Below are 16,817 nucleotides of genomic sequence, written 5' to 3'. Positions count from 1 at the left end.
GGAAAATGGATATGATCAGAGAGTAGAGGCTGGTTGCACTAGGGAGCATTGCTTGGTAGAACAACACAAGGACCAGGAGATTGATATTCTTGTACAACCACTAGACGGCAGACTTTTGGCATTCTGTTGCCATTTTTTGGACACTAAACACTTGGTATCAACAGAGCAGTGTTCTTTATATTGCTAAAACGTTGAGGATGTTTGAATTTTTAAAACGTGAATGAGCCTGGAAAATTGTTTTTATTTTTCCATCCAGCGGGGATTTTGTGAACATAAAACTCATCTACTGAGAATCTGAAATTAGTCTCAGCAATTTGTCAAGTGAGTTCTCTACTCCTATCTCTGCCATATGGCCTTGGACAATGACTGTCACTGGGCCTCAATGAACTCATCTCAAAACAAGAAAGTTTGGTCTCTAGATTATTTCTAAGACATCTTCCAACTGAGATATTCTCATTTCTGTATCATTTCATATTTGAGGCTGAAAAATACGCTAGTTCAAAGTGCCATCCACATGATACCTTGTAAGCTACTCAGGAAATATCAACTGACATTCAGACATGCATAATAAAAATAGCTGAGACTTAGTGAGCACTTACTATATGCCAGTACTTGACAAAACATTTTGTATTACTGAAATTATAGCCCCAAATGAGGAAATTCATCTTAGAGAAGTCAAGTAACTAACCCAAGATAGCATAGCTAATGGCCAGTCTAGCAAGCCTCTGAAATCCCTAGGGTTAATATTGTGTGTTTCATCTTTTAATCAGCGGAGAAAAATACAAATTGGAAGATAGCGTTCCTTCTGAAAGAAGAACCTACTCTATTAAACACAAAACCCTTGACTTTCCAGAGGAAATAGTTTGTTGTTTTGAAATTTGTCAGATTCCCATGGTCTATCTTCTGAGTGTCATTTGATGCCTCATTTTGAGCCTGGGCATAGTCACCAGGTGACTAGTGACTCAGGGATGGTATCTGGAACTCTACAGTAAGATGACTGTACCAGGCATCAGTAGGGCCCTTTTTAGGTCTAGGTTTACCTGATGGTATGTGCCCATGATCTCATACAGAGTCTCGAGTCAACAGCAGGGAGGCTGCACAGTAATGGTCACGTCACCACTCGACAGTGATGGTAAAGAAATGCTAAGCTTGCTATCTGTGCAGTTTGTTAGTGAATTAAATTTCCTCCTTCTTTTGTATCCAGAAAAAAGCTTACGTAACCTTGCAACCAATGCCTTAATTCAGAAGAGTGGTGTTTTAAGCTTCCTAGGAAATAATCAAGTGCAAACTTTCGAACTTTGAAGCTCAGGAATGCATGTAATAATTCTTTGGGTAGACAATAGGTGGCAGTACAGCATCACTTTATATCTGATAGTTAAGCCTGATCCTTTTCTTTTTTGCCTTATTTAATTATTTGACATGTATATTATCACTGAAACAAGAATTATGGGCTAAAGAAAGTCATTTAACTTGTTTTACCCTGAGCCAAACATGTTAAAATGCTTAAGGAATAACTTGGTGGGGTCAACCAACAGTAGGAAAACCCAAAGCAGATATATAGGAAATAAATGAAGTCCAAGTGTAGAACACTTCCAAAGCCTTCAGAGAGACCTCAGCACTGTCAATTTTGGAAAAGTAAGATATTTTGTTTTTGTTTTCTCTTAAAGAGGACCCACCACATTGTAGAAGCTTCAGGCCTCACAGTGTTTGGTTTTGCCCAAGAATAACCATGTGACTCTTTAAACTTAGGAAAGAGAAAATAATCTTGCCATTTATTTTGCTACCAAATTATTCTCCAGGGAGAAAGGCAATTTGGCTTTTTAAAGTAAACCAAATAAAAAGGAAACATAAAGAATAATTAAATGAACTGGCAGATGTTCTACTTAAATAAGTCTGAGCAAAATCAAGTGTTTAACCCTGGGTCTCATTCTGACAGCATAATATATCTGTGCTTAAACAGGGAATTACAAAAGGTTATAATTAGCAAATTAGTGAATTTTATCCTCTGCTAGACTTCAGTGTAATTGGAAGCATTTAGGGATTTTATTAACCCAAGAGGTTGTTATTCTTAATAAGTGACCAGTAGTGACTATTTTCAAAGGAAATTGCCTACATTTATAAATCTTAAATTTCTAAACAGGGAATCATCCTTAGCTTTTTCTTATGACCACCTATGGCCTACTGGCAGTGAAATTAAAGTTTACCCTCTGGAAAATAAAAAATTAACAAACTTTCCAACTGGCCTTTATTGTTGCAAACATTTAATAAGGTGGGCTTTTAGATTAAGAAGAATTAACCATGTTTGATTCCATATGGAAACTATTAATCAGAACTGAAAATATTGCTGCCCACTTGGTGAACCTCTAGGTCTACTAGACCTTATATTCTTGAGGCATTGGGTTGTTCTCTTTCTGTACTTTCATGTCTGACACAATGGAAGACCCTCCAGACTATAAGCCCATACTTTCTGTGTGATACAACAAGAAGGCTGGTTTCAGGAGACAAATTTGTCCAATAAGTTTGCTGTGAGTAGGATTTCTGTAACTGACACTCTAAAGAGAAAGAAGAAAATACTCATGGGGCCAGGCATAGTGTCACATGCCTGTAATCCCAGTAACTCAGGAGGCCAAGGCAGGAGGATCACAAGTTCAAACCCAGCCTCAGCAACTTAGCAAGACCCTAAGCCACTTAGTGAGACCTTGTCTCAAAAGAAAAGCATAAAAAAGGCTGGAGGTATGGCTCAGTGGTAGAATGCCCCTGGGTTTGATCCCCAGTACCAAACAAAACAAAACAAAAAGAAAAGAAAGGAAAAGGAAAAAAATAAAAGCAAATGCTCAGAAGTGGCCTGAGCCCCTTGGCTCTCCTGAAACTGAGTTCTGCTTGTGATGTGCTCTCAGCCCACGCATCTCTTGGCCTTGCCTCACCTGCCAACCAAGTCCTGGAACAAACAGAAATAATGGCAGCTGTGACCAGGTGCCCGGCAGCACTGCCAGAATCTGGGTCACTAGGAAAGGGAAGTTAGCCAAGACCTTGGCATTCATCTCCCTCAAAGGCAGGCTAAGGGTTACTGAATACACCGCCCATGGCATTTCTTATCTCAGAATCATGGTGAAGCAAGGACCTTCCCTGGAACTCTCTGACCACTGATGAAGTAAACCAACCCCCAGTGTCATCTGTACTTTCCCATCTCAGAAAATGAAAAGCATAAGAAATGTCCCTTGGATAGAGGCGAGTCTTGTTTACTCTGTAAGTCAGGCGGGTAAGCATGATTCAATATGCTATGATTTCAAAGTCATAAAAATCTACTTTGACAACTCCAATTCAATCATCTCTATGTATCAACTCCACCTCCACTAACAGTGTAGAAAATGTGGGGAACATGTTTCAAGACAGATCTAGGAAGGAGTCAGGACACACCAGCATTTCCACCTGTTCCCTGTTCCTTCTTTCTTAATGGAAGCCCAGTTTTTTCAGGTGCCCACTCTTAGGACAGCAGGGTCCTTGGGACCCCAGCCTCAAAAGAATAGGTCCAGTGACTGGTTTGGCATAGGCATGACAAAAAGTGGCTTCATGACAAGCAATGGCTTCTAGGGAAGATTTTGAATCACTTCTAAACAAGATATATCCTCTGGAATTATCCTACCTTTATGTGATATCTCGAACCAGAGCCACCACTGAATTCATCAGCAACTGAATAAACTGATTAAACCAGTTCAATCCCTCTTCTTGTTTTATATGTATTAATAGATTTTGGTTTTATCATGCTTCTCTGGGTTGGACTTGGCAATATTTGCAGGCAAGAAGATCCTAAAATAGACGTAGGGGTTGAATCACAGTAAGTAAAATGTGCAGAAAGAGCACCCTGTCCAATCATTCAGTGTGGAAATATCTAGTAGGAAGAGGACTCCTTTTCTAAGTGCCCATCTCCACGATAAAGCTTAGGAAGCCCATGTGGATCCCTTTCATCTCTGCAGTCTCTTGAATTATTCAATGGTCACATTTTTTTTTTCAAAAAGAAAAAATATTAAGAATGGCAGTCTACACACACACACACACACACACACACACACACACACACACATTTACTTTTAAAATGTATAAGTCCACAGTGGTTGGAATAAACTTTCAAGTTCAAAGGGTCTTCTCTTGCTTACTGTTTCTCTTGGCACATCTGTGGGTGGAAAGACGGATGAACATTGTGGTTTAGGGTTAGTGGAACAATGAACAAAAATAGATTTTAATGCCAGGTGCCATGACGCATGCCTATAATCCCCATAGCTGGGGAGGCTGAGGCAGGAGGGTCACAGGGAATGTAACTTAAGCGCTTCTGGGTTCAATACCTCACCCTCCCACCACCCCCACCCATCCCCCCCCAAAAAAAACAAGAAAAGAAAGAAGGAAAATAGATATATCCATGGTGGGTCTATAATACCTTCCAACATTAAGGTACTTCTCAATTGTTACCTAAATTCCCTTGAGTGCTTATTTAGGATATAAAATGTTTCAAGAAGTGAGCTCTTAAGAGTGGTTACTTAGGAAGAATGAAATTGTGTAGCTTTTTTATTTTAATTCTCATCTATACTGTCCAAATTATTTTTACTCTGTGTAAGTATTCCTCTTATAGTACAAAATTTGGAGAAAGACAAAATATAGCATATTGCTGTTAACGTATCTTCATGTTTTATATAATGCAAAGATGTTGTATTGGGTTTTGTTGTTTTGATTTGGTTTCTTGGTACTGGGGATTGAACACAGGAGTACTCTATCATCATCTCTATGAACTACATCTCCAGCCTGTTTTTTTGTTTAGTTTTGTTTTGGTTTCATTTGTTGTGGCTTGTTTTTTTTGTTTGTTTGTTTTTTTGTTTGCTTGTTGGTTTTTTGAGACAAGATCTCTCTAAGTTGCTTCAGGTTTCCCTAATTATTGCTGAGGCTGACCTTACACTGTGATCCTCCTGTGTCAACCTCCCAAGTCACTGGGGTAACAGGCATATACCACCACAATTGGCAAGAATAGTATTTTTTAAAATAAAGATACAGAAGATAGAATTCTCCAAATAGTGCTTATCCATAACTCCCTTTGTGATATTACCATGTTGATTTGTATCTCCTTGCCTTGAAACGTTAGTACTTTCCCCTCTTTATCTTTTTCTGCCTTGGCTCATTGTAGATATTCCATAAAATATTCGGTTTCTCCTGTGAAACATTGAGGTCTTCAATTTTTAATTCTCTTTCTACTTCATTGGCATTCTTGTTCGAAGCCTTGAATTTAGGCTTGGGAATGTAGCTCATACCTGCCCAGCATGTGTGAGGACTAAGGTTTGATTCCCAGGACTGACAAAAAAGAAAGAAAAAGAATGGAGAAAAAGAAAAAGGTGAAGCCCTTGATCTTGCTCCAGTATCTTTATTCCAGCCTTAATTATATTGGTCTTTAAAAAAATTATCAAGCCGGGCATGGTGGCACACACCTATAATCCCAGCAACTCCAGAGGCCAAGGCAGATGATTACAAATTCTAGATCAGCCTGGGCAACATAGCAAGTATCTGTCTCAAAATATAAAATCTTTAAAATGGCCTGGGATAAAGTTCAATGGTAGAGCACCCTGAGTTTAATCCCCAGAACAACAACAACAAAAATCTATCAACCATTGCTTCAGTTATGATGCTCAATTGCATTCAGTTATGATGCTCAACTCCAAGTGCCTTAAAGAATAGGGCATTTACTATCTAACACAGCAAGAACTTTAGGTGCAGGGCAGTTTAGGACAGCTTAATTCAATCCCTCAACAATGTATTCAAAGGTTCAAGTTGCCATCAGATCTCCGTCCTGCTTTCTCCTTAGACTATTCTCCTTAGGCCAATGCCACTCATGGCCATAGATGGCCATCATACTCAGTATGCGCAGGCATGACGCAAGCCTTCAGGGAAGAGAACCTGTTTCTTCCTGTAAATCATCTTTTAAGATAGAGACTTTTCCAGGATTCATCCAGCAATTGTCCCTCACGTCTCATTGGTCAAAATTGCACCAGATAGTGGAGCAAAGTATGAACACCAGAGGGTCAGGGACCCAGGCATCAATGTGGTGATGTCAGCAAGAGAGACAAGCATGGGCATATGCTTAAATCAGTCACTGGTATGAGGAACAGATCTCGAAATTAGACCAATCATGGTTGACTACGAGGGCTGGACAGAGTTTCCTCTGACGCACGAAGGATGGGTTTCTGAACAAAATCAGTTATTAGCAAAAAGAAATGTGTGGGGGGAGAGGTTGATGGGGGTTTCAATAAAGGAAATAGTTTTGGGGTAAGCAACCAACCATCTATTAGAAGCCAGGCATGGCGGTGCACGCTGTATGCCAATGACATAACTATTTCTACTGTTTTTATAGAGCTTGGAATATACCTGATGAAAGCCAACAGGAGTCCCGGGAACTTACATTGCACACTGCCAGTGAAATGGCTGGTCCCTCACCTATAGAATCTGGGCTGTTTAAAAAGGTAAGACTTCATTTCCAATATTTTGCTCCCCAGAAACAAACACTTTAAAAAATTAAAGTACTATAAGATAACCCCTGAGTGAAAAAACATGTACTGAAAAGGAATATTTTATATATATGCATATGTATGTATATATATAAAGTATACTCATATATAAAATAAATATTATGTAATATTATTATATAATTTAGTATATTTGATAATCTATAGTACAATTATTATAAAATTTATTTATACAAGCTGGGTGTGGTTGCACATGCCTGTAATCCCAGTTGATCAGGAGGCTGAGGCAGGAGGATCGCAAGTTCAGAGCCAGCTTTAGCAATTTAATGAGACTGTGAGTAACCTGTGAGATCCTGTCTCAAAATAAAATAAAATAAAAAGGGTTAGGAATGTAGCGCAGTGGTTAAGTGTCCCTCAGTTCAATCCCTGGTACTAAAAAGACAGAGAAAAAAAGAATTTATTTATACATAATAAGACTATTATAAGATAACACTTTTATTATATATTTATTATATATCAGCAATAAGATTTATTTCATATATACCAATGGATGAGTTCAATCTGCACTTTGCTGCACCACCCCACCCGCCTTCTTTCTCACTATCCTGAGTGCCCTTTAACTACTATGTACTTTTCCATACAAGCTATGCTCTAACTTGAAGGCACATGAAGTAATACCACATCAATATTTGGAATTAGTGGTTCTTTCCCATAAAAAGCATTTACATTTCTTCCTATTATATATAACACATGTAAAAATGTTATTATCAGTGTTTACTTCTAAGTATCTAGATGTTTGCACAGAAACATCTGATTCTGATTTAACTCTACTGCCTTAAAAGAAAAGCTCTCCCCAAGTGGAGGTGGAGCAGTGCATTTCATATGATCTGCATTCATTGACTCGCGCGCTCACCTGTCTGCCGGAGAGGAGGAGGATTTCCTAGTTACAGGGGGAGGGAGAGCTGCCAAGCTTTGAAGGTTAACATCTTTATTCTTCAGCTTATAAGATCAACAAGGGTTAGTAGTGAAAGGTATTTTGTTATGAAAGAAATCCCCCATGCATGCAAAAGACATTTGCTTTAGTAATGCTATTTATTGAGTTAAAAAAATTACTTAGTGTAAGATGAAAGAGTTGTAGGTATCAGTAGCATGATAGGAATATACTTAAGACTATTGATCTATACAGTTAAAAATAGTTAAGATGGTAAATTTTATGTTATTTTTCCACAATTAAAAAATGAAAATTAGGCTTGGGGTGCAGCTCACTGCAAGAATGTGTGCTTAGCATGTGCAAGGCAGTGGGGTTCAGTCCCCAGCACCAAAATGAAAAAATAGTTTTTAGAAAATTATTTAGTAATGGGAAGCAAGAAAAAAGACATGGTAAGGTTATTAGCTCATATTTTATGTTTCAATAGAACCTGATGAAAGTGGATAGGGAAATTCCAATACAGAATGCTTTCTAACTAAAATTGCATAATCTCAAGGACAGCATTAAAAATGGGAAATTAAATTTTATAAAATGTTGAAATAAAAAAATAAAATTTAAAATAAAAAAATTTAAAAACCTGCCTTCCTGCACTTTATATTTACTTTCAAATTGATTTATTATATTCTTCTCTCTTTATAAGAAGTAGTTTAAAACTGGGAGGGAAAAACCTTGATAAACCCAGTCACAGGCCCTTGCTAGGGTTTCAAGTTAATTCTTATATTTGTCCTTTAATAACTATTCCTTTTATCATTTAGGAAAAATAAAATAACTCAGTAGGTATGGTGCAATTAAATTTCCTGTTATTTGCTGAAAAGCAAGAAGTAATTTGTGGCAGCATTCAGAATTGGGGTAAAAATTAAAATCCCTGAGGAGAGTGGCAACCAAGGGTCTGCAGTACCCCCTGCCTTGTTTGTCAGTATAGCCACAGGCACCCACAGTCTCTTCTTCACACTACCAATGTGGGTTCAGTCTCAGCCCGGAGTCATCCTCCCTGGCTACAGCCAACAACCCTGGTTGCTGTGTCATGCACAGGAGTGACTCTGAGGCTGAGCCTAGAGGTCAGGGAGCGGGGGAAGGGGAGGCCAGTAAGTATACCTTGTGCTATGGTTTGTTAAAGGAGACTGGCGAAGCGTCAGAGGGAGAGACCACACAAGAGACTGGCTCCATGCAATTGGCAAAAGGGGATTTATTGGGGATCCATTCCAGCACGCTGGGGCTCCATGCTCACTCAAGAAGGGAGAACAGCCCAGAGCCCAGAGCAGAGGTCAAGCAGAGCTTAAGTACACTTTCTGGAGAGGGTGGTAGGCTTTGCATACATCAGAACAAATCATCATGAGGCGCGGGGAAATTGAACAACAACTCTGAGACGGGATTAGTACATTCATGGGCGGGAACAATCAGGGCAGGGGTGATTGGTCATTTCTAAGCGGGTACAAATTTAAACTGATTGGTTTTGGAGCCTAGATGCTTACGTGCCATGCTACCTGGAGCCCTTAGCTATTAAACAACCAGGGGACCAGGAGAAATATTTACTGGGCAGTTCAGGTATTGTCCTAACAGCTACAGAGATTACAGGTTCCGGAGGTAGCAGAAGAATTTTAACAATACCTAGTCTTTACTTTTTAGCCCAGTCTTTTACACTTTAACTCAGACTTTTGCAGCTTAGAATCAGCTTAGAAATTTTACCTTTACAGGTTTGGGTCTAGAACATTCTCCAAAGTCTCATGTATTGAAGCCTTGGTCCTCAACGTAGCATTGTTCAGAGGTGGGACTTTGGGGGAGTGACTGGATCATGAGGGCTTGGACCCCATCACTGGATTAATATATTCAGGGATTCATAGCTGAATGCATTTTACTGGGAGGTGATGGAAACTCCATAAGGTAGAACCTAGTTGGAGGGGGTGGGTCCTTGGGGGAGCACTATTTCATCCCAGGCCTCTTCCTTTCTCTCTGCTCTCCTGCCACCATGAGGTGAGCAGCATCCCTCTCTGCCATGATGCTCTGCCACACCACAGGCCCATAGCAACGAAACCAGCCACCGGTGGGTTGAATCTGTGAGTCAAACACCTGGAAATGGCAGAGGCTTGAAGCTACACAGAGATGAACCGGGATCCCAGTGCAGGAAGGAGCCAGAGCAGATAGAGAAGGGCAGGACTCCATGAAAGAAGTGACAAAGGTGGAGGGTGTTCAGGCTACCCTGACTCCCAGAGTCACCTGGAATAGGTCAGCCAGAAACTGCCCCTACTATCTAGGCTGCTTTCACACCCTCCCCCTCGGGGATGGTCTACATACCGGCAACAGGAAGAACTGGCTTTGAGGTCGCTTCTGGGTTTGCCTGTTGTCTCCTCTCCGGCCCTGCCCTCACTTCCACCCCCTCCGGCATCCCTCCACCTGTCCCTTTCCCTCACTCTTTCTCTTGATACCTGACTCTCTTCACCTTTTCCCCTCTGCTGTCATTCCAGGGCTGGAGAAGTGAGAAGTCCCCACTGGTATGTTGGCCATTGCATATTTCTTAATATCCTGGCTGGCAGGGGCAACTGGGCAATTAGTTCAGCAGCGCCAGATCCCCCCAAATCACCACCGTGGCCAATATTACTAAGAAACAAAAGTTGATTCTGCTTAAATCCTGGTTCGTAACTATGATGAGTGCCAAGGTGCCAGGAAACTATCCATACCTTCCAAACTACCCTTCTTTTAGTCCACTGTTCCCAGTGAACCTGATCATTTTCTGGAAAGCTCAGATCTGCTGAGACAGTTTTTAGGGGCCACTTGCGGCCTTCCTTCCTGGGCAGAAAGCCACAAATTGGTCTAAGATTCTTCTTTGAATTGATCTAGTCCTCTGAGTTACACCTATCTATTAAAATTAATATTCAATTTTTTTGCATTAAAGTTAAATAATTAACATTTCCCCAAACAATCAGACTTTACCTGCTCTTTATATCTGTTCTGTTACTGTATTTGTTTATCTATTTTTTTTTCTAATTTTAACATGTTGTAACAGCATTCTTTGAAGATGATAATAGTATATAGAATCATTCCATTAAAATGAGAAGACATTTAATATACTTGCTTGTGTAAACAGAAATAGGATTTATAATTACAAAGATAATATTGTCTCTTGAATACAACAACTAGGAAAAAAAGTATAACTACAAATCAGAATGTTACCAGAATTTAAGTCATAGATAGGAAAAGTTATCAGGGATTATAAATTTATTTACACAAAATAATTTTTCCTTTAAGTGGTTGTGTTAAATATTTAGTCAATTTTAGATTAGAAGATGTATTTATTTTTTATATTTCTTTTTTTCTCCCCCCTTTTTTTCCCTTCCTGGATTGAACCCAGGACCTCATGCGTGCTAGGAAAGAGCTACATTTCCAGCCTTTTAAATTTTACATTGAAATAAGGTCCAGCTGACCAAAAACTTGAGATCCTCCTCCTCAGTTTACTGATTAGCTGGGATTAGAAGTGTACACCTCTAATCTGGCTAAGTATTTTATTTCTATTTCTATTTATTTCTATTTTATTTCATATGAGAGAAAAGCATAAAGAAGTGATTTCATTAAATGAAAATACATAATGTATCATGTATGGAAAACATGAATTGAATAACTCTTTGCATATAAGAAAGAATTAATATTGTAGATTATTTTGTATTTCATTATATTTATTTTCATATATGTACTTACTCTGCTACATTTATTGTTTAATTCATTTTGGTAATGAAAATATCTTAATTCCACTCTGGAGGTATTTCCAGGACATGAAGGAATACTCTCTATTAATTAAAGCATGTCTTTAAAAAGATAAACAAGCATACTGAGCACTGTATTAATAATTAAAATGTAGCATCTTCAAAGAGTGGAATTATCTTAATGAGAATTTCAATGATTTCTAGCATAAAAATCTTTTAATCCCTCTTCAGTTCTAATCACTTATTTTGATCTAGAAAATTGTATGTGACTGTAGTGATTATAAGTGAAATTGTCAAATTTTCAATCTTTGTGGATCCACAATAGAATAAATGGCAATTATTTGATTAATTCAAGCAAAAACCCTATTTTTGCTTTAGCCATTTGGACCTTTTCCCTCTTGATGCCTGGATAAAATGTCTCTATTTTTCATTTTCTACAAGTGTGTGTGTATGTGTGTGTGTGTGTGTGTGTGTGTGTGTGTGTGTATAAGTGTATATTTTAAAAGACAGGTAAGCCCTCCTCCCCTCAAAGACAAAAGACAAAAGTAAGGGCTGGGGATGTGATTTAGTGGTAGAGTGTCTGCCTAGCAGCACAAGGCCCTGGGATCAATCCCCAGAACCTTGCAAGTAACTAGACTCTGTGGTAAAGAGAGATGTTGCCACTAGTGTCACACTTTACAGAAGTCACTTGTCTACATCTCAGTCTTCTGTGGTGTATTTCTGCCCTGTGATGTGGGAGACATCTGTGAATCTCCAGTCTCACTCTTGAGATTGGGATGCTCCTAAATCTGCTTTATTCTCAGCTATCTCCAAGATGGTCCTACTACCATCGAGTTTGCCAACATTAACATTGCCCAATTAATCTCCAAGAGGTGTGTTCTCCAGTTTCTAGCCTGGTTGTTCTAGTTTAGTCCATAAGTGTAACAATTCAACTTGACAAGCATTTTAGAGATAGCAGAAGACATAAACATTTTCTAATAATTTCATTTTTCATGTTTCCCTTATAATTGTTCCTTCTTCTCCTCCTCCTCCTCCTCCTCCTCCTCTTTCTCCTCCTCCTCCTTCTTCTTCTTCAGATTGGAACTAGGACCTCACCCATGCTAAGCATGTGCTATGCCACTGAGCTGTATCCCCAGCCTGTAGTTGACTCCTATGAGAGGTGTTTTATTCCTCTATTTCCCTTCCTACTCTCATTATTTCTCTTTCTCTTTTTTCTTTCTTCATAGCTACTACACATAGGTCCCCTGGTTTATCACTGAATGTCCAATACCCAACCACATCTCATTTCTTTGAACAAAGTGCATTCAAATATAAAGCACTTAAGAAGCCTCAGACTCATTAGTCCTGCCCCATCCCTGCCTTATCTCACGGGTCATAGGGTATATCCTCTCCACTGATGGGCTGTCCCAGGACTCTGTACCACACCATTGATCAAGAGGTTCCCACACTGTCTCTTAGTCACCCACACTGCTAATCTAACCAAGGACAGTTCTAAAATCATCCTGTAAGAAGTAGAACCTCCTGAAGTCCAATCCCAACCCTAGTGCTGAGACTGAAGCATTTATTAAATAAGGTTCAACATTCCTCATGGTGACTTTTATTTCTAGGACTTATGGGCACCATCCTTCTGGACAGCCAACACAACATTCCATTTTCCTGTTAGGACTTCATTTTAAATTATCTGTACCTTCTAATGTTGTGATCAGAGATGGCTGAGCTCTTTGGCCTACCTTGTCCTGAATGACTGCTTTCATTCAGTCAAATCTTGCCTTCATCTCACTCCACTGTCCTGTCATCATAGATAGGTCCAGTACCTGGCTTCAATATCTCAGCCATAAATGTCTGTGTGGCAGGAGCCTCTGAGCTCTATCTCTACTGAATACATTGTTGGAGAGAAGGGAAAAAAGAGAGAAAGAAATGTGTAAGCATTTTATATTTTGTATAAAAAGGCAGGGAAATAAAACATACATTTTTTTTGTAGTTACATTAAGAAAGTATGGAAGTATACATTAAGAACTAGTAACCTGGGGCTGGGGTTGTGTCCCAATAGTAGAGCTCTTGCCTCATATGAGTGAGGCAATGGATTTGATCCTCAGCACCACATAAAATAAATAAGCAAAATAAAGGTATTGTGTCCATTTACAACTTAAATAACAACAACAAAGAACTAGTAACCTAATGTCTGTGATGGTGTAGAGGACACAAATCAGAGATACAAGCTTTTTACTGTGGACTTTTTCAGATTTTCATTTTTGAGCTCTCTGAAAGTATTGACTATTCAAAACATTTCTTGAAGACGGAGAAGCAATTTGAACCATATTGTGATTAAAGTTAAATTGAAATGGTTAAGGTAGGGGCTTAGGCTATGGCTCTGTGGTAGAGTGCTCACCTAGCATGTGTGAGGTGCTGAGTTTGATCCTCAACACCACATAAAAATAAATAAATAAATAAAGGTATAAAAATCACATCAACCTTAAAAAAAATGGTTGAGGTATGCATGCATAGTTTTACAATTATCTGCTTTGTTATAAATTGTAATAGTCCTGATTGCTTATCTAGAAGGGCTATTTTTGTTCCCGTTTTCTTAATAGTTCTATTGCCTTTACACACATTAGAAAGTGTAAAGGCAAAAAGTCCTTCCACTTTATTTTTCCATGTGTCAGGTGTGGTGGTGCACACCTGGAATCCCAGCAACTTGGGAGGCTGAGGCAGAAGGATTGCAGTTTTCAGGCCAGCCTTAGCAACTTAGCAAGACCCTGTCTCAAAATAAAAATTAAAAACTTTCTTCTACTTTTTGCATACTTGCAGACTTCTACTCATCCTTTAAGATCTTGTCCAGATAGTTTTTTCTTTGTGATCTCTGCCCGCCCCACCCCCCAAAATTGTTCTTCCCTCAATACCCTGCCAGTTACCTTGAGGGTGCCTGGAACTCAGCATTTATTATGTTGATTTATGTCTCTATTCCCGCTAGACTCTTATTAGATTAGGAGGCCCCAGGGTCAGTAGGCATTTATAGATAAGAACATGATTTATAAATTTTGCATGAATGAGATACATTTGTTCAGTTTTTTTTGTGTGTCTGTTTGTTTTTAGAAGAAAACAATGGGCACAATTTCAGCTCCAGTGTGAATATTATTTTTGTTTAGGTTTTCACAGGTAGAGCAAAATATCTCAACAAATACACGTGTACATAAATAAGCGGTGCGTGGGCCCCAGAAAAAGAATGTGGCGGTTTGCGACTATGACCACACCCTTCTCCTCCAGCACTTTGCTGTGGGATTGCCAAGATCCAGGTGAAAACAGGGAGCACTTCTTTGTCTCTGAAAAAGCCTGACATGGCTGCAGCAGAGCTGCCTTTGCATACATAGGAAGTGTTGTGGTTGGGCATCGTGTGTGCTGCAGGATATTGTTTTGGTGAACTGAGTATAAGCATTATAAACAGTAGGATTTGGTATCCAAGTTGTTTTTCTCAAAGGCTAGCTATCTGATCTTCTAAGAAAAAAAAAGGTTGATAGCCTATGTACAGCAGGCTTTGGAAAAATCCAGGTTATCTGTATCGACCAGTGATACTTTCCACTTGGAGGTCACCAGGATGAAAAGGAGATTTTAGGGATTGATTTGATTTTCCTTCCTTCTCAAGTCCACATGTTGTCTTCCTTTGAAGTAGTGATTATGGGTGCTGATTATTTACATATGTATGAATAAGAATATAAACATATATCAGCTAGCCCATTTCCTGTGCTAACTCAAACTAGAAGACTTTCTATTATTGTTTTTCTTCTAATTATTATATTTGCTGCAAAAAATGGTCCAACTATATTGAAACATACAAAATAAAGATTTAAATCTCTCCACAGCCTGAGAGGTAACTAGTTTGTATCTGTCCTTTAGTGCTTTATTCCTGTGCATCTACATAAGCAGAAACAGTCCATTTGTGGGTTTTTGTTGTTGTTTCATTTTGATTTTAAACTAGAAAGGATTATACACTGTATACAATATTCCAATATAAAAAAAACATTTATCCAGACTCAGTAACACACACCTATAGTCCCATCGACTTGAGAGGCTAAAGCAGGAGGATCACATGTTCAAGTCCAGCCCAGAAACTTAGTGAGGCCCTAGGCAACTTAGTGAGACCCTGTCTCAAAATAAAAACTGAAAAAGGCTGGGTATGTGGTACAGTGGTTAGGCACCCCTGGGTTCAATCCCTATTACCCCCAAAAAAAATTTAAAAAGAAGGAAAAGAAAATCTTTGTGACTATCAATTCTATTTAGTATCTATAATTATGCCTTTATTCAATTGCTAAAATAGTATCCCATATATATAATATGATAGATACACTATCATTGTTTTCCAGTCTTTAATTATACACATATAAGTTGTTTCTACTTTTTTCCTTTCATAAACAACACTGTCTCTATGTTTTTTTTAGATCATTTATTTCTGTGGACTGAATTCCCTAAAAGTAGAATTGCTGAATTAAAAGTATACATATTTTAGAATGTTGTAGATATTATCAACTTGTTCATAAAAAAGGTTTTATCGGCTTAAGGATCCCAATGGTGAATGACTGAACCTACTCTCCTGTCACTTCATGAATGCTATCTGTAGTCCGTCTTTTTCTTGTGCCAATCTGTTGGCACCCTGTTATTTAAATTTGCAGTTCTTCTTTTAAGAATGAGGTTGAACTCTTTTTTATGCTTATTGGCTGTGTGTGTGTGTGTGTGTGTGTGTGTGTGTGTGTGTGTGTGTGAATTATCTTTCTATTCTGTGGGTTTTTACTTTGGATTGTATTGCTGAAGGTATTCTGATAAAGTATAATTATTGGTATTTAGAGTAGATAAAAGTTCTGTTTTCATATGGATTATTTCATCTTTTTTGGGAGGGGGGGTTACTAGGGATTGAACTCAGGGGCATTTGAACACTGAGCCACGTTCCCAGCCCTATTTTGTATTTTATTTAGAGACAGCGTCTCACCGAGTTGCTTAGTGCTGTGCTTTTGCTGAGGCTGGCTTTGAACTCTCGATCCTCCTGTCTCAGCCTCCTGTGCTGCTGGGATTACAGACGTGCACCACCACACCTGGCCTATTTCATCTTCTTTGTATTCTTCTTGTCTCCTGAATTACACCTTAACTCTCTGTTATTCAATCACCTTTAAATTTGTTGTGTATGTATGGGAGACAAGAGGTTAAGTGAGAGAGAGAGAGATGCCCAATACTGAGAATGCTTCTCTGCCTTTACTCTAGAAGGGGTATCAGAGGAGAGAGGGAGCACGAATAGAACTCTGACTTAATATTATGGTCACTCTACTCAGAGGGAGTAAATGAAGGTCTCAGAAGAAAAACTGAAAGTCTCCTCCTTACTCACCCTAGTTTCACTTCCTTTATATTCAAATTAATTTCTTGCATATAAAACTAAAATTATCCACAACTTTCTTAGACTTAAACCATCAGGGACTGAAAATAATTAAATTAGGATTGTGTGTCCAGTTCCAGTGGAGACAGGTCCCTCTCCTCCAGGAACACCTAGGTGGTGACCAGCATGCCTAGTTGTTGTAAGGAATCGCTAATGATTCTAAACCACAGGGCAAATACAAAGCTGTACGTAAGTGGTAATTATTGTTATTGTTCTCT

General features: G+C 38.8%; 1 protein-coding gene across 1 annotated transcript in view; it reads left to right on the top strand.

Moving 5' to 3' along the window:
- The window catches only part of Crybg1 (crystallin beta-gamma domain containing 1), a 190,632-nt gene that overhangs the window by 80,548 nt on the left and 93,267 nt on the right, over positions 1-16,817 (top strand). The window contains exon 2 of the mRNA XM_078019548.1: positions 6,389-6,497. Coding sequence (XP_077875674.1) covers positions 6,389-6,497 — 109 coding nt within the window. The remainder of the gene's footprint in view (positions 1-6,388; positions 6,498-16,817) is intronic.

This window comes from Ictidomys tridecemlineatus, chromosome 8, assembly GCF_052094955.1.
Source record: "Ictidomys tridecemlineatus isolate mIctTri1 chromosome 8, mIctTri1.hap1, whole genome shotgun sequence".
NCBI lineage: Eukaryota > Metazoa > Chordata > Mammalia > Rodentia > Sciuridae > Ictidomys > Ictidomys tridecemlineatus.
The sequence above is the reverse complement of the archived record's forward strand: the minus strand, read 5'-3'. Positions and strand labels throughout refer to the sequence as shown.